The sequence below is a fragment of the Leptosomus discolor genome, chromosome 15 (genome assembly GCF_034619465.1).
Source record: "Leptosomus discolor isolate bLepDis1 chromosome 15, bLepDis1.hap2, whole genome shotgun sequence".
NCBI lineage: Eukaryota > Metazoa > Chordata > Aves > Leptosomiformes > Leptosomidae > Leptosomus > Leptosomus discolor.
Genome location: NC_141405.1, coordinates 15123961 through 15142160, shown reverse-complemented (window position 1 = coordinate 15142160; position 18200 = coordinate 15123961). Strand labels below are relative to the sequence as shown.

The window sequence follows — 18200 nt, the reverse complement described above, 5'->3', positions numbered from 1 at the left end:
ATGCAGCCCGAGACCCCAGGGTCGCGGGACGGGGCAAGGGCGGGTAAAGGTCCCCACTGCCAGCCCCAGGTTTTGCTGTGACACTGCCACGCCAGCCAAGCGCCGCCACTTCCCCGCGGTGAGATAATGGGTGGGGAACAAAGGGATGTTGTAGCAGCCGGATCTGTCCCCAGCGCCTCCCGCGAGGGCAGAGCCCGCCCTTGGGCGAGAGCAGCGTCGTGCTCAGCCCGCTGCTGGCGGTGCCCTGCTGCAACCTCCACCCGGGCAGCGGCAGGCTGCAGCCTCACCAGAGCTGGGGAGGGCACCCCAAAGAAATCCATCCCCGCCAGGGCTTAAATACTTGCATAGGACTTACTGCCTGGGTTTAGGTGGTTTCTGGGCTGGATCACTCCTTGCAGCCCTGTGCTTGCTGCTCCCAGTGAAGTCCCGTGGTGGGGTTGGGAGGTTCAGCCTTCACCTGGGTGTCTCCTCTGGTGGTGGCTGCTCCTGGTCCCATCAGGACCTTTGGGGCTGGGAGGCTTTGCTGGCTTCAGAGAACGCTTTTGAGTCGGAACTTGGTGTTCTGCAGCAGGAAGATAGAGTTGTCGAAGTGCGTCCTAAAAGGTTAAAGCTCAAACGAAGATTAGGGAACAGGAGCAGTGGGAAGGTTGTTCCTGTCCCTCTGAAAAAGCAGGAGATTGGGAGAGAGTGAAGAAAACCGTGATCGTCACCCACTGTGGGAGCTGCTCTGGGGCCCAGGCTGGCATCGTGGGGCTGTGCCACGAGTGGGGTCCCCTGGTGCCGCGGGTGGTGCCGTGGGGGGAGGCAGGGCCGTGGCACGTGTGCCAAGGGTGCTGGCTGACCCCACGTCAGCTGGGGGTCCCACAGCCCCCTGCTGGCCACCTTCCTCCCACCGAAGCATCTGGGGCAGGATGTACTGGCCATCCAGGGCACCAACCCTGCAGCGCCGGTGTGTGCCCCAGCTGACCGCAGGGTCTCAGCCAGCAGTGCTACCGAGGAGCCGGCGTCGGTATCGTCCCAGCTACACAGGGTTTCCCACCCGCCGTCACCTCTGGGACCCGTGTGCCTCCCTGCCGAGCTGATCCCTCGTCCGTGCAGGAGACGCCCTCTCACTGGGGGCTGTGCAGGGCTGCTTGGTGCCCTCACCCCAGCACGTGGAGCGGCACAGAGCCGGCTCCATCGCTGGCGTTGGAGTCAAGTCCTCCTAAAACACAGTTCTTCACAGGTTCAGCGTTCCCGCCAGCGGTGCTGGGCACAACCCTGTCCTCACCACTGCTTTCAGGGCTGTGCCAGTGCGAGCCAGGAGCCTGGGTGTCACAGGGGACCAGGGATGTTCGGCAGCTGGGGACAAAGATCAGGCAGTGCTCAAAGCGCACTTATCCCCAGCAGCGCTGTCAGTGCTCAGCAGCATGAATCCAGACTAACGCCAGGTACCTGACCGCAGCCACATCTTCACCCCGACTTGCAGTCCCCAGCTACGAGCCCTTAAATCCCTCCCTCTCTCCATGCAGTTGGCGCAGGAGTCTGGGAGAAGACATCTGGCTTTTCCAGCTGCTCGTGACCCTGTAGCTGCCCCATTAGCCCCCAGCTCACCCAGTCTGAGTGCCGAGGGGCCCCAGTGGGGTCTCACAGGAGAGGCAATTCCTTGTATGCTTCTGCAGAAACAGCTCCATAGCTCTGCTGAGGCTGGAAAAGGTTATTGCAGCCACAACTCCTCAATCACAGACCAAATCTGTGCTCTGGCCCTGCACGGAGCCCCGTGGGAGGTGCTGCCCTGCTCCTGACCTTCATTCAGCGACAGTCAGGGATTTTAGCTCAGCATCCAGGAGGGAGCATCTCCCTACCCTGTACCTCAAGGGAATAGCCTGTGGGTGTGTACCCGTGCTCCTTGGGCCACCCTGACTGAGAGCAAGCTGGGGCGATGGGCACCCAGACCTCACTCTGGCCCTGAGACACTTGGTGGCAGTATCCACAGCATCCCCTGGTGTTCTGCTAACGTCCACGAATTGCGTGAAGGAGACACAGAAAATAATTCAGCCTGTTTATACCTAAAGTCATCATTAAAAGAAAATGACACTCCATTTCTCCTGCTTTCCCAGCCTGCTTGACAGCTCTCTCTCAGGGAGAACACGCTGAGCCGTGTCCGCGTTTCTGCCTTTTGGGGCACTTTGGTTTGGGGAAGAGCCACGGAGGGTCCAAAAGTCGTTGCAAAGCCCCTGCAAGGCGCTGCATCCAAGCCAGGAGACCTCAGCGCCGCATCCAGCCCTGCGCTCAGCTGCTGCCAGGCACCTCGCAAGGCAGGGCAAAGCCGGGGCGTGCCATGGGTGCTCTGCACAGAGCCCCTTCCCGCTCGCCTCCATCCTGGCCGTCCACTTTCCCGCAGCCCTGCGTTACTCAGCCACTCGGCCAGGAAGTGAATCTCTGGTGGGATGGGCAGGAAATAGTTAAGCAAGTGGCGTGCAATGGGCTGCACTGGCCTGGCAGGTCCTGGACCCCATCCTCACCCTCCGGTGTGGGCACTGTGGCCGTCACCAGCTCCAGGTGAGGCTGGAGGAGAGGAACATCAGGCAGGGCTGAGGATTAGGTGCTCCAGCCCAAGGGACGTGCCTCCTTCTGGTCCCCTCTGCCCGTAGGATCTCCCTGGTGTCCCGCAGGCAATGTCCTTCCTTGGTTCCCACGCCAGCCTGGCGTGGCACGGCTGAGCACACGTGCCATCCAAGGGGAGAAGCCAGTAACCCCAGTGCTGCCAGCAGCCTGGGGGAAGCAGCCATGTCCCCTCCCTGGGCCAGCTACAGTACCCAGCAGCCAAGCAGGGGTGCTGCAACCCCACTCGGTGCCTGCAAACCTGCATCTCCAACGCACTGCTGCACAACCTGGGTCATCCCTGAAAACCTCCCTTGCCTTTTCTCTCCTCCAGACTGCGGACTGGGGGCCCAGTCAGCTCCTAAGGACAGGGAGACAAAGGCACCGGAGTGACAGCAAGCGCCAACATGCCCCCTCCCGCCTCGCAGCAGCTGCATGGGGTAAGGGCAGGGCCTGCCAACCGGCATCACTTTTGTGAGCAATGTTCCTCCAGTCGAGGAGCCAGTGCTGTCCAGCTCAAGGTTGGGACGTCTGTGCTACAGCCAGACTGCTGGCACGGCCCTTTGGCCTCGCTCTGCTCTCTACATGCCACCTCCTGCACCACTGGGGACAGGGAAATACACGTCCAAGCTAAACCCAGGGGACTGGTTTTGCTGGGAAGCTGAATTTAACGCAGGCACAGGGTGGTTTGACATTTGCGGCTTGGGGCGTTGAGGGACGGCTGTCCCCAAAATTGCAGGTTTCCTGCCAGGGAGATGCTGCCACGGTGCCCGCAGGACCTGTGCCGTATCCGACCGGCCAGGCACCGCGGGCAGGACTGGCCACGGGCAGGTACAAGGGCTGGTGTTTTCTTGCTGGCAGCACCAGGTCGGGAAAACCTGCTGCCTAGCTCGGTTTCTGTTTGGGAGGGTATTTAAGGTGTTCTCCAGGGTGTGCCAGCCCTGGCCTCCACCCTGCTTTCATAAGCGCCCTCTCCAAAAGGAGCTTGTTGTTCTCGGTCGTGGAGCAGAGGCAATTAGCACCGGCGAGGTTCCCCTGCGATCGGGCTGCCAATGTGCAGAGCAGCGATGGGTCCCATCTGTGCTGGCGACCCAGGAACAGCCACGTCCCCTCACCAGGCCCAGGACAGGCAAAGCCCAGCTCCATCACGAGCCCGGTGGGATGCAGCAACGCAGACAGCCAGGGGGAGTTGGAAGCCAGGGGACACCTCCTGGCCCAGGGGGTTCGAACACCCTGTCCTGCAAGGGCTGCATCCCCGTACCTTGCAGGAGACAACCTAGTTGGAAACCAAGGACCAAACTCAAAGCCAAGCAACACGCACAAGGCCAAAGAGCAGGCGCTTGCTCTGGGGCTGCTGGCACCTCTGACAGCCACCCCTGTGCCCACAGACCGTCCTCCTCACCCCACCTGGGGCAGCCGTGGGCCTGAGCCCATCTCTTGGGCTCTGCAACGCTGCGTTGGTGCCACAGCTCAGTTTTGGTCTCTTGCTGAGGCATGGAGGTGACCACTTTGGCCTTGGGGCTCAGCAATCCCAAGCAGCATCTCTGGGCTTGGCCTCAGCTGTGCAGTGACATGTCCTGTGGCACTTGGGTACCGTCACATCACCATACCTTTTCACTGGTTCTTTGGAGGAAAGACAAGTCAGAGAAGGGATTTCTGTCAGCATCAGCCCAACATCAGCAACTGCTTGGGTGCTCCTAAGCAAAAAGGCAAAGTTAGGGAGTGTGCAACCCCCAGCAGCCCCCAAATACCCGCTGCATCCCAGTGCCCGGGGTGCAAAAGGCTCCAGTGGGTGCCAAGCCAACAGCTCCACTTCTCTCTATCATCCACAGGGATGAACTGGTCCCAGTTGCATTGGAGTGACAGCAATGTGAGCCAGGGCAAATCGCTCCTCTCCCATGTCTGGTACAAACCCAAAGGCACGATTCATCCCCGGGGGAATTGGAGCCAGGAGCTGGTTTGTGGCGGGCAGCTGGCGCTCTGCCGTTATCCAGAGCAAGGGCAGAAGCCTTGGATGAAGTCACACACGTGCATGAGGAAGGGGGTGAATTTAGCCACTGCAGCCTCACCTGAATATTGGCCTTAGGTTACAGGTCCAGCTCGCAGCAGGACCTGGCGCTTGTCCTTCTGCCACGCCATATCCTTGCTGCCCTGCAGCCCCAGCGGGCAGTGGGTCCCATCCTGGTCTCCCAGACCCAGTCCCGGCAGAGGGAGCTGTGACATTAGTGAGCCAAGCCACCACTCTCCCTGCTGGGATGGCAGCCCCGGGCTTTGGAGAGGGACCAAAGAAAACAGTGCTGGGGCCCAGGCGCCCTGCAGCCTTCGCAGAGAACTTGACGACTCAGCACATCTGATCGTTCACCCTTTTGCCTGGAAATCAAGCCAAGAGTTATGCAGAACTGGTAATTTCAAATATAAAAGCACTTCTAGCTCTAAAAATCACTTTAAAAATCCTTCTCAGTTTGCATCTGTGCAGAAAGACCTTGGACCTTCAGTGCAGCAGCGGTGTTTAGTGGATGCCGGAGCATCTCTGTGTGCAATGGCACGTGGCTGGGACCCCACACCTCCTCTGGTGGGGCTTCAGCCACTCAGGGGCCAGTAGGACAGAGTACCACCTTGCAAAGAGTATTTCTTGCTTGCAAAGGGTATTTTTCCTCCCCTACAAACCCCGACTCCCAGGGCGTGCGCAGGCAGGGAGCAGCACAGCTTCACACCAAACAAATCCCCATCCTCCAAACAGCCAAACCACAGCCTCCACAGCTCCGAAGGGACAAGTGTGGTCCAGATTCCAGCCAGACCCAGGGTGAGCACAGACGGACTGCCAGGAGTCACTGTGCTCAGGTCATTCCTTATCATTTGCATCCTCGAGATAAGGCTGGATAAGCAGTACCAGTCACAACGTGCTGCGTATCGCTGGTCTGGTAGTTCACATCACATCCTGAACAGGCACGTCACCAGCACCCCACGGCAAGGGGCTGTTGACTCTCTCCCGTTAGGACATGTCACTGCCCAGGCCCCCATCCTGCTGCTGCACCCCAGAAACACTCCTGCCACCCAGGAGCCATCCATAGATCATGCATGTAAAACGGTGCAGTGGAGCTGCCAGCTGAGGGCTCGGAAAGAGAGTGCAAGGGTCATCGAGAGATACGATGGGTCCGTACAGAACACGCTACGGTTCAGAGCTGTGTTTTGAGCACTGATGCATCAGGGATGCTTGGGAGAGGCTCTGGGCTGCAGCCCACTGCTACGCTTGGTCCTGGGAAGCTCCTGGAGGCAAAAGGTCCTTTGCACACAAACTGCTGAAGCAGCTCCAGTGCCCTGGAGAGATGGGACAGAAATGTTGCCTCCGTGGGACAGCCATTTGACCACTGGAAGGCCAACACGTTCAGCCAACCATCTTCATTTTGGATTGTTGCCCTCAAGACAGCACAGACTGGACTCACGGATGTGCTGAGCATGTGCCAAGTTGGCTAAAGCCAGGGCTGGCACATCTCAAGCTGAACAGCTCCAAGCCACAGTAATCAAAACTCCCTTCCAAAAACACAGCATCAAACACTGCAACCAAGAACCAGGAGAGAGACCACGGCTCCCCACCCCTCTGCTCCTCCAGCCCAAACCCCAAATCAACCACTTGCTCAGGAAAGAACGGATCGTAATTATTTATTTTGGGTCCCTTTGAAAATACCATCACGCATCTCCTTCCAGTGGTGGCTTCGCGCGGTCTCTCAGCCTGTGACAGCCCAGCGTCCCGGCCAGCTGCGCAGCACAGTGCTTCCCCCAGCGAGCAGGCGACCATCGTCCCTTCAAGGTTGGCAGGTTGGAGCTGCCTGGTCCGATCTCAGCAGTCGTCCCTCTGTACCAGGTACTGCCTGGGAGCATCGCACAGACAGGGAGCAGAGCGAGGGTGCAGGAGGGCAGCCCAGAGGGACCGGTGGGGATGGCTGTAGCTTTCAGCTGCCCCAGGAAGGGAGTTTCTGGCTTGTGTTTTCTGGCAACTTAGAACTGGGTTTGTTTCTCAATCGTTAAAAAAAAAAAAAAATAAAAATGATGCTGCTGCTATCTGCAAAGGGAAAGAGAAAAATCTATCAGCACCCTGAGGATCTAAGACTGAGCTGTACTGAAAGCCTGTAAAACCAGCAAGAGGCACGCAGATATTTGAAGGCTGGGAAGCCTGAACAACACAGTGGATTGGAGCGTCAGCAGACGTGACAGCGGGGAGACCCACGCTAATGCCTTCCCTTCACCTCTGTGGCAGGCACATGGTCTTTCGAACCAAACCAACCAAACCCTGGAAACACCATAAACCAGCAACAACTCCAACCCAGATATGCAGTCTCCAAAGGTCTGAGTAAGATCTCAAGCACTTGGGGAAGGATTCCCAATGCCACTGGGCACTGCCGTCAGCCTGCTCCCACCGGGAATTGCGGCTGATTTCCTAACGCCTTCAAAAGGTGAAGAGTCAAGACAAGCCTGAGCGTGGTTGAAAATCCCAGCTACAGGTCGCAGAAGAACCAGACCACAGAGCAGTCTGCATTCATACAGGTTATGAAACAAATCAAGGGCTTTACGTCCTGCCCAGCCACATTAGGGCTGTTGAGTAATGAACTAACACTATTGCCACCTCTCTGAACTCTCATCGTTTCCACACGAGCAGGAATTTGCCCACATACAGAAGCACTGAGGTTACCTGGACTCCTACTCTTCCAAGCGGGCTGAGAACAAGACCTTACAATATCCACAACTCCACCTGCTGAAGGGTTTAATTGCTCAGAGGCCCCGTCTCTTACTTACAGTTCAGTGTCTACAATGACGTCTGGCTTCTCCAGAGTTTGCCGTCTCCTCTGGATGGCATCCACAATCTTTTTCCTGGGGCCCAATGGGATATTGATGCTTTTCAGGTCATTGTCTGAACATAGCATGAGGGCCTCCAAGTCAATCTTTTCCTTCTTCAAGATGGAGATGAACTCAAACATGTGCAGGGAAGCCAGAAAAGTCTCCAAGGGGCTGGTGTCTGGTTCGTCATCATCATCTAAGCCCAGCTCCACCTCATCCCAGGGTAGCTCCTCTGCGTTCCTCTCCTGCAGGCTGTTGGCACTGCCAATGCTGTCATTGAGACTTGGCGAGCGCTGCAGGCGGCTCCGCAGTTTGACACCTACCCCATCTGCATTGTCTTCACCCAGCGTGCCAGCATCCTCCCGGCCGATCCCAAAAAGCCCGCTGCTGACGTAGTTGCGCCGGAACACCATGGTGCCCAGCCCGGGGCGGTTGAACAAGGAGTCGTGGCCGGAGTCGGTGCTGACTTCCGAGTGGGCCGAGTCCACGTGCAAACCTGGGTCACTTATGGCACGGGAGACAGTGTCTTCATCCGTGAGGAACATGTCTCTGATATTACGTCGAGTCCACTCCTTGGGGCTGGCATATGTGCCCTGCTTCACAAACATGACGTCGTTCCCCAGCTGCAGGCCAGACAGAGACCGCACGCTTTTCCTCCCATCCTCATAGATCTTGAATGTCCCATCCACCTGCTTCTTCTTCTCTAGCTTCTTTTGTATTTTTGTCTTTCCCTTGGCTGTGCCATGGATGGTGGCTTGTGAGTATGGCAGGGAAGTCACCATAGACATGTGCTGGAACTTCTTGCTTAAGGTGCTGCTCGAATAGCTGGAGAAGCTCATGGTATCCGAATTATCAGACATCTCCTTTCTGTACCGTTTCTCCATCCTTTCGTGGTGCTTCTTCTGCAGCTTCACACAGTCCTTAATCCTCCGCTCTGCGTCCCGAAAGGCCTTGTCCTTCAGTTTGCTCACCAGCTTGGGGTTGAGGCTGCTCTGCTTGGCAGCAATAGAGTCCAGGTATCGCACACACTCCATATGCCCCTTCATGGCTGCCATGTCCAGCGGGGTGTGGTAGTCATTGTCCAGGCACCAGATGTTGGCCCCAAAAGAGATGAGGAAGGAAAGGCAGTTCAGGTGGCCGTTGGCTGCTGCCAGGTGGAGAGGGGTGTTCCCCCAGATGTCACATTTGTCTGGATCGCCCCTAGACAGCAAGAAAAACAACCGGTTAGCATGCAGGCATGGCTGGCAGACTCTGCTGAGATATTCCTAGCTGTGCAGGGGCAAATCAGCACCATCAACTGCTGCCTTCTCAAACTATGAAGCTACTTGCTGCTGGCCCCCACAGCTTAATGTGAAAGGGGGCTTCTGGGGGGTGTACCACTGAAATGGAATCAAGTGCCTGACACACAAGTCTGCGGTAATTCCCATGACTTGAATTTGGCTCTCAGGAGACATATGTTCCTGCATCAAAGCAACTTTTAGAGGGAGGCAAGTCAGATTCCGAATAGCCCAGAACTGAGATATGGAGCCGATTCCAGCTCAGACCTAAAGCTTGTTATAAAATTTCAAATCTCAAACATCCCATTCAATTCTAGTCATATTCTATCTTCAGATCTTGGCTTTATTCAGATTCTGTGGAGAGACACACCAAAATACATTCCTGTACACCACATCCTCTGTGGGACACCATGGGGTCCTGCCCTGGTGGTAGCACCACCACGAAACAGCCATCCTCAGCAATGCTCCTGAAACCCATTAGCTGCTGCACCTTCCCACCCTCCTGTTCATTGCTGCCTGGGGAAATTTAGGGCACAAGAGGGCACACTGTGACTAGAGAATAAGAGCAAAGTTGCTGGCATTGGCCTTGGGGTTGGGGTTTTGTGGGGTTTTTCCTGTACCACGCTTGGTCGCAATTGCATGGCTTGAAGCACATTGGTGTTAGCACATCCCGAGAATCCAGTTTCAGAGAAAGTGGAGATTAGGTTTCTGCACTCCTCAAGAGCTGGACACTCGACTAATGCCATCAGCATCTCTTCTCACACCGTGCTGGCCCCTACCCCAGCAAGCTGCTGACAGGGCACAACCGCTTGCCCACATCTGCCTCCCATGAACAGGATGGGATTCAAGGGAAGTCTGTCCTCCTGACATTCCTCTGTATTTGTGATCTGCTGAAACAAGAGACAGTTCACACCCCTGCTGGCACCAGCCTTCGCCCGAGCGCGTGTGCTAATGATATGCAGCCAGCAGCAGTATCTGTCAACAAGGCGCCCTCCCTTCGTGCACATGGATCAGGCAAAGCCTTTGATTAAGGCTGCGCAGCTCCACCACCCTCAAGAGCAACTCCCCGTGGGCAGAGCTGTAGCTCAGCACAGCTTCTGCCTGTTCCTGCACCACCCTTTCAATGAGCTCTAGAGGAACTGAGCACTGCCCCTTCACCACAAAGACGTCAGCTCCAAGCCCTGGTGATGCCAGGAGTCTGGAAGGCAAATGCACACTTGAGACCTTCAGCCTGTGTTACTTTACTCCTTGCTGCTTCAGGACCTGTGCTGACAAAAGCTGAGAGCAGCAGAGCCCAGAACCCCCGACTAAATGCCATGTGCTCCGTGCTATGGCTCGTCTTGCTTGAAGGAATCTGAAAACTCCTTCAGAGGAAGAGCATGGAGATCACAGGATCCGAGGGACTTCTTTTTCCTGCTGCTTTACACCTTCATCACTAGTACCCATGCACAAGACCCAGGAACAGCCTCGTCCAGCACATTCACCCTCCCATACTGCAGGCAGGCTGCCTGCTGCCCACTCTGGAGGCTGCTGTTCAGGGAAGAGCAGAGCTGGAGCAGAGCCACTCAACTGGTGCAATGAGTGATTTGCAGTCCTCAGGCTTTGCTGAGGAAGTGAAATGATTCTGCAAAGGCAGAAGCAAGAAAGACAGCGTCTAGAGGTTAAGCTGGAGATTATTTAGACCCAGAACATGAACTTTTTGGCTGTATTCTCCGAGAGCTGCTATGAGGTGTGCTCAGCTTTCCCCAGGTGGGAGCATCAGCAGTAGCTCCACCATGCACATATCTTCACAAAACTTGTAGAAACCTATTAAGTACAACCTTGAGCCTTCCAGCAAACACAGCAAGTTAGTCAAAAGGTTCAAAACTGTGTAAGACCCACAAACCCCGCAGGACTTCTGTATCTGCAGCCTTTGGCATCTCTTGTAGAAGCAGAGAAAGGCTTCAAAGATGCTAGGGAAGAGAAGGGCAGGAGATCGTAGGGTTGAGGAGCTGTGAAGCCAGCAGAAGGAGAGGAGGGATCTGCCAGTACTGCAGCAGCGCCGAGTTTCCAGGAGCAGTAACTCCCCAGCCCTCGCCTCTACCCTCGTAGTGACATGTCGAGGCTGGGAAATTCACGGGGAGGATAAATATTTGATGAATTGCAAGAAAGGAGTAAATTATTGATGGAGCTGGATTAAAGAGCCAGTGAAACTGGAACTGCCGGTGCTGGCAGTGGGAATCCAGCGCGTGAAGGGTTGTTCGTTTGTTGACGTGTGCTCTGAATGGGCCCACGTGTGCCTGACCTGTGCGGGCAGATGAGTCAGGGCACCATGAGGGTCCTGACACGTATGTGGACTCATGATGCGGACAGCGTTAGCAGCAGACTCACTAGAAATCATCTTGCTCCCCAAGCCAAGTGTATGGATGCTCGATCCATAAAGTACGTCTCAGAGCCCATTCTCATGTCTGTCTGGTTCAGTTGGAAAAGAGTAAAGCCAGGGATGTCTTGGTGGATTCATATTTGAAAGTCTACTTTCCTCATGCTTTTCACCACCTCAGAGAGAGAGGGGAAAGAGCATCGAAAGCAGCTTTCCCTGGACACTTCCACTGTCTACAAACAAGAGTATTACAGCAAAATTAGATCTCTAGGTCCCTTTGCCCTATAATGCCTGCCGCAGGCACTGAAAATGCATCAGAAGGAAAGGAGAATGGCGCCTCGCAAAGTAGAGGTGTTTGATCAGGCACAGATAATAAACATGAGGCCCTCCCTCTCGCAGGTGTCTGTCCCAGCAAAACTTCACCTCCAGGGCGCTGCGCACGAGGAGATGCTGACTGCAGGGTCCACTAAGTGGGAACATATTTTAATAACAGGTGTGAAGTGCAGCACTTCTCGACTTCAAAGCATTTTCAAGTGCTGAGTCAACTCCTGTAATAACCATTATTAAAAACGCTGCTAATTGAGCCCCTTAGGTGGACATGTGCATCTCCTGAGTCATTGTGTTTGCACTGTGACACGCACACTCACTCCCTTCCTGCCGGTTTTTCCCCTCCACTTCTCCCATAGGATCCCAATTAGCCGGGGAATCCAGCGGCACTTACATACGTCCTTCCCTGGCTGCACGTGTGAAGTTCCTCTGATAGCAATGGGCTGGCTCATGCCCTGGCTCATGGGGTGTGTGTGAAGGATCGGGCCCTCAGACCAGGAGCCAGCTGGGTGCAGAGTGTCTCTGGCTCCCATAAAATATTTCTGGCTATAGGGAGAGGGAAAAAATAAATTTATGGCTTGAGGAAAAAAGCCTAGCAGCTTCAGCGTAGCCAGTCAGGGCAATGACCCAAGCAAAGGCTAGAAATGAGCAGAAAAGATGAGGTTTTGGACCCAGAGCAGAGCCTTGGCTCCCGTATCCCAAATTCTGTCCAGGTGGTGGTAGGTGAAGGACTCAGCTTTTCTCCAAGTTCAGATCCCCAAGAATCCAGCACAGATGCTGTAGGTGAGGTTCATCCCAGGGCTCTCTGCCTCTTGTCCCAGCAGAAAACTAGGCTGGCAGTTATTGTTACTGGTGATTATTAATGCTGGCTGCGCTGTGGTAGTGCCTACGGGCACGTCTACCGGCTCAGCACTTCGCCGTGCCCAGACCTCGCGCTGACTCCAAGCAGCCAGCTCAGGTGCTGGAAGCGACCAAGCTGCGACCGCGCTCCACCCTGCTCCTCCACCTTCCCAGCAGGTCATCGCCCAGGGAAGGTCCCCACTGACACGGCCACGCTGCTCCTGGCGCCCACGTGGCCATCAGCCCTGTGGCGTGCAGAGGGTGCACATCACCTTCACGTGCCTTGCTGCAACCTCCACTGCAACCCTACCCCGGCCAGGGCGACGTAACTCCTTTGAGCGGCCTGGCTGATGTCAGGAGCCATCTCGTCCCCTCCAACCCACGGCTGAGCCGCTCACACCCCTCTGCCATTAACATCCAAAGCATCCGTGGTCCCTGTTTTTGTAAGAAGGGAAACTGAGGCACACCTCTGCAAAGAAACAGCAGGTGACAAACCTGACTGCGGACCTCTCGAGCAGAAAGACGCCTCCTCACCTCTCCTGTGGTCCACCCCAAGGCAAGAAAGTCCTGGCCGTTCCCAGCCGAGGCCCCTAGACCCGTGGTTAACTGGAGCTTGACTGATGCCGGCCACTGCCACAGCAGTTCATAATGAACCACCACGCTGAAGAATTACTGCCTCTGAAAAGCTGCAATGCTAAATGCCAGTTAGCCTGCCTTTCTTCCCAGCCATCATGTTAATTGAGTTTGCTTCCCTCCCTGGAGACCAGCCAGCAGGAAGAAAAAGGCTTTTTGTGTGGCAAACAAGAAGGACGAGCCACTGCTGATCCCTTAGTCCCAAACCCCCTCTCCACACCCATGCAAAGGTGGCCGTGGAGGCACAGGTATCACCAGCTCGTAGGGACTGAGCAATAAGCCTGCTTCGTCACCCTTTCTGTGTGGGGTGAGATGATGAACTTTCCTCAAGGATCCACCAATGGACTTCTTATATTTTCTTTCCCCCTCCCCATTTCAGCCCTGCACCACAATCTGCTGAACACGTGGGCATATGAATGAGGCCTCTTCACTGATGACCGAGCCTAGATAATCCTAAGGGTCCATCAGCCCAGCCTGCAGCGGGGCACGACAATCAGAGCTGTGATTTTTGCCCCCCAGCAGCCCCCCTCCCACAGCCCTGCTTTCTCAGGGTACCTCTGGCTGGCCTCACTAGGACATTTCATAACAGCCTGGCCCCGGCACTCAATCTCCAAGCTGGTCTGGGCACCAGCACCACTGCCCAGCATGGGCAAGGAGGATTCAGTGTTTCTTGCTGCCCCAAGACTCCCCTATCACCCGCTGTGCCTCGGCATCCCCCTGCAACCCAGTCAGAGGCTGACCAGCCCCCTCAGACCCTCAAGCTGCCTCCCACCCCATCCCTGCATGGAGCCAGCCCAGCCCCAAAGCCTCCGCTCCCCCAGGCACCGCCCCACGCCACAGTCCCACACTCTCCTGCCTCGCAGTGCAGGGCTCTCCATGCCAAAGGAGGAATATTTAGACAGCAGAGAGAAACGTCCTGACAATTTGGGACACTCAGGAGCCCTCATTCTTGCCTCCCAATTGTTATAGTGCAGGTAATAGTAACATTGCCAAAATTCTGTGTTGTTTCATCTCTGAACAAGACTTAAATACCGTTACACATTGTCCTAAGCACTGGCAGAAAATTACAGGGTCTGCCCACAGGTTCTCCCGGGTCCTGCATGATTTCCCCTCTCTGGGACCCCTGTCCCCAGGCTGGGGCTTTCCATGCCTGCCTCTGCACCGAGCCGAGCGGCAAGGCGAGGAGGCTTGGCTGATCTCTGTGTGGTCCTGGGTGAGGATCTGACATGCAGAGATGAATTCACGGCTGTAAATGCACCCTGCAGCCCCACAGACGCTCACTTTGCTCCACCATCCATCACGTAAAGGGCACTGGGCTTTTGCCAGGCTATTTTCCCTGTCAGGAACGAATGTATATTAGGCTGTTAATTAAACAGCATCCAAGCTGCACTCGGACATGATTGAGCCCACAAGGACCTTTCAAACCAATATGCATTTATAAAAGGGGCCCCTCCATGGAAAAGCAGCCCTTGGGCTTCGCGGAGTGGCAGAAACTGCTGGCTTGGATGCGTGGGTTGGCAGGGCAGGCAGTCGTGCTGCAGGGTGTCCTGCGATGGAGGCAGGCAATATAAAGAGCTATAATGATATAAAGGGATATAAAGTCAGTCTGAAAGGCCCGTGCCATGGATGAATGCCCTTCCAGAAAAGGGCTTTGCCTTCTAGAGGAGTGTTTGTCCATGGCACGGGCCTTTCAGATGGATTTTTCGGCCATCAAAGAGTCTTTGGAACAATTTCTAACTTCGGGGCCTCATCCCCAGAGCTCCTGCCCTTGTCTCTCTGGCTCTGGGCAGCAATTCTCCTCCCAGCAGGAGCTCAGAGCAGGTTTCTGCCAGGCACGTTCTCTCCGGGGAGGCACACAGTAAGTCACCCAGACTGCACCCAGGGAAGCATCATGGGGCTCGCAGCCCAGGAGCACCTCGGGGTGCGCCACTCAGAGCAATGTCTTGCTCTCACCCCTCCAGACGCTGAAATCATCTATTCCTGACCACACTCCTACTGCATCAGGCACTCAAGGACTTCTCCAAGTGACTCTGTACACAGCCTTTCTGACCCCAGGATCTGAAAAGAAAATGCTTTACAACGGAAGGACAGCAATGTGTGTGGGAGCTCTGCCTGCAAGTACAGCTGGCTGGGGCTAGGCGAGCCGCCTGAAGGTTTTGCACAAGCAGACCAGAGTATCAGGAGATGCTGAGAGCCCAGGGACAGGCACAGCAGAGATGTGGCTGATCAGGTACAAGAGCTGCAAACACAGCCCAGTGTGGACGCAGAAAATCCCTGCTTGGGAGCTGAAGGCCCCACCAAGCCCTGACCCAACACGGAGAAGCAAAGCCCTTCCAAGGAGGCACGACGTACATCCAGGCTGCCAACCTCAGCACTATTTCTCAATATTAGAAAGAAGGAAGGAAGGAAAGAAAGAAAGAAGGAAGGAAGGAAAGAAAGAAAGAAAGAAAGTAGGAAGGAAGGAAGGAAAGAAAGAAAGAAAGAAAGAAGGAAGGAAGGAAAGAAAGAAAGAAGGAAGGAAGGAAAGAAAGAAAGAAAGAAGGAAGGAAGGAAAGAAAGAAGGAAAGAAAGAAGGAAAGAAAGAAAGAAAGAAAGAAAGAAAGAAAGAAAGAAAGAAAGAAAGAAAGAAAGAAGGAAAGAAAGAAAGAAGGAAAGAAAGAAGGAAAGAAAGAAAGAAGGAAAGAAAGAAAGAAGGAAAGAAAGAAAGAAGGAAAGAAAGAAAGAAGGAAAGAAGGAAAGAAAGAAGGAAAGAAAGAAGGAAAGAAGGAAAGAAGGAAAGAAGGAAAGAAAGAAGGAAAGAAAGAAGGAAAGAAGGAAAGAAAGAAGGAAAGAAAGAAAGAAGGAAAGAAAGAAGGAAAGAAAGAAAGAAGGAAAGAAAGCAAGAAGGAAAGAAAGAAAGAAGGAAAGAAAGAAAGAAGGAAAGAAAGAAGGAAAGAAAGAAGGAAAGAAAGAAGGAAAGAAAGAAGGAAAGAAAGAAGGAAAGAAAGAAGGAAAGAAAGAAGGAAAGAAAGAAGGAAAGAAAGAAGGAAAGAAAGAAGGAAAGAAAGAAGGAAAGAAAGAAGGAAGGAAGGAAAGAAGGAAAGAAGGAAAGAAAGAAAAAAAAATCAGCACCGCCACCAGTCTCTCGGCACAAGACAGAGGCCACCCCACCTTCAATGCCTTCAGATGAGGTGCTCAGAAAAGCAACCAGAGCAGAAGGAAGCTCTGCCATGTGCTCCCTTGGGAGGTTGTGAAGAACAGGAAAGCCAAGTACTGCTCAAGAAGGAACTAGGTATGGCAGACCTTGCCTTAGCACAGACCTCCTTGGGCAGCTCCCCCAGCACCAAGATGTAATGCCCTCCAGTCTGACAAGTCCCCTTAGTCCCACTCCCTTTTCTCCATCGCATCCACGCTTACAGAGCCAGGGACCCTCAGGTTTGACAGCCCAGGGTGAGGTACCGAGAGACACATCAGCGTTAAGAAGCCCCTGTCAGGGAGACGGGGCTTAAAGAAATCTGCTCTTGGGGAAACTGCTCCTGAATTTCCAGGGCTCCAGGTGCATGACAGGCTGCCTGGGGGTCACACAGGGAGACCTCACTTGGGGTAAAACAGACAAGTGTCACCTACTGCCAGCTGGCCCTGCACACATCTCTCTATGTGAGCATTTTCTGGGACAGAAGGAGCAGTTATTCTCTCTGCCCCCTCATTTAAAAAGGGCTTCTTTCGTGGCAGCGAAACAATACGCTTGCACTTCAGCTCTGCCTGTCTTTACAGGACCTGACTCAGGACTGCAAAGCGCTTGCAGGGGGGTGACCCAGCCCCACCTGGGCAGCTGTAAGCAGCATTTGGGGCAGGAGCAGTTATAGAGGGTTAGAGGAGCTGGGAGAACACAGAGCAGTTATCAGGAGTTATCAGGATTAGATTCAAAGCACCACAAGGAGAGAAAAATAACAGAGGGGATGACAGGAGCGGGGGTGTTGTGGACAGAAGCCATCGTTTTGTGAGGTACCTGCACCCATGCTGACCTGTGAGCAGGGAAGGGGGAAGACGGGGTCCCAGCTACTCTGTCCCCCGGCCCAGCACCATGCATTCGGCCGTGCTCACCCTCTGCTGACAATGAGGCGCAGGGCATCCAGGTTGCCGTGGTAGGCGGCCCATAGGGTCGGGGTCATGCCATCCTCGTCCGGCGAGTTCAGGTCCTTCTTGGTGGCTTCCTTCAGGAGGTCCAGGTAGCCATCCCGGGCTGCTCGGTGGTACTGGTCATTCATGGTGCGGAGCAGTCCCCGGGCAAGCGCATGAGTGCCCGGGGGGCTCAGAGGATGGGCATGGAAGTGGGGAAGGGGGAGCTGGCAGGAGGGCCCCGCTGGTCTCGCACAGCGCTGCCGTACCAGGACACCTGAGAAGTCCTGGCCGGGGAGGCAGGAGCTCCTCCAAGTCCAGCCAGCCAGGCGCTCCAGCGCTTCCCCTGGGTCCTAAGCATCCTCCAGCCCCGATGGCTCCTCGCAACAAACCTTTCACGCACCAGCTCATTAAAAGCTCCAATTAAGCAGCATCGCTGCGCCAGGCTCAGCCGAGGGCTGCGGGCACAGGGCTACACGTCCCCTAAGTGGAGCAGGCTGCCAGAAAGGGTCACGGGCTGCGTCCTGGCAGATACCCCTGCATGCCCCTCGCCATAGCCACCCCACCTCGAGCGAGGGGGCAGCAGCAGCCACGGGAGGAAGCGTGGGCTGATGGAGCATGAGCCCTCACTGCCTCCACTCACAGCCCCATCAGAGCAGAGCTGGGACCTGGATGGATGCTCCTGGTCTGTGCAGATGGCCAAGAGCAGTTTGGTGACCGTCCCTGATGTCAAAGCAACACCAGGGGTGTCCATGGCTCGGTTTTTCCTGCTAAAAAAAAAAAAAGCAAAAAAAAAGCTATACACATACATACATATTTTTTTATATATATATATTTTTTTTTATATATATATATATACATATATATGTCCCTAGTGTCACTAGGAAGACAACAGCAGAACCAACCACCCCCTCTGTCCCACAACTACCCTGCCTGTGCCCACAGGACTCTGCTTTCCAGGGAACTGCACAACCAGCTGCACAACAGGAATCCATGATAACCCAAAGTAACTTGTACAGGCTGGAAAAATCCCCTTTCTCATCCTCTCTTCCTCTTTGGACACCAACCCCCCCCCCCCCAAACCAAACCCACTCCTGTCTGTTGCTCAGTACTTCTACTCTGATGTGCATGGGGGGCAGTGGCTGGCCTCCGGTGTCTTTTATGCTGACACAGAAGTTCTGGCTGTGGTGAGCCTTGCTGGGAGGCGGACAGCCCCAGACAGTGCCTCCAGCACAGGATTCCTGGGCCCT

At 54.9% G+C, this 18200-nt stretch overlaps 1 protein-coding gene across 1 annotated transcript; it reads right to left on the bottom strand.

The window, feature by feature from the left end:
• Positions 1-7370: 7370 nt before the first annotated feature.
• USH1G (USH1 protein network component sans) lies at positions 7371-17099 on the bottom strand. Its single transcript, XM_009951235.2, has 2 exons — positions 16936-17099; positions 7371-8616 (listed from the first exon to the last, which is right to left on the bottom strand). Exons 1-2 carry the CDS (start codon positions 17097-17099, stop codon positions 7371-7373), a joined length of 1410 nt encoding a protein of 469 aa, XP_009949537.1.
• Positions 17100-18200: the final 1101 nt, after the last annotated feature.

What these genes read in the sequence shown, in the direction of transcription:
- USH1G (XM_009951235.2), bottom strand. Translation starts at nt 17,099, where the DNA reads ATGAATGACCAGTACCACCGAGCAGCCCGGGATGGCTACCTGGACCTC. An exon ending in CGCCTCATTGTCAGCAGAGG is followed by an intron (nt 8,617 to 16,935) that starts GTGAGCACGGCC and finishes CTTGCTGTCTAG; the next exon opens with GGGCGATCCAGACAAATGTG.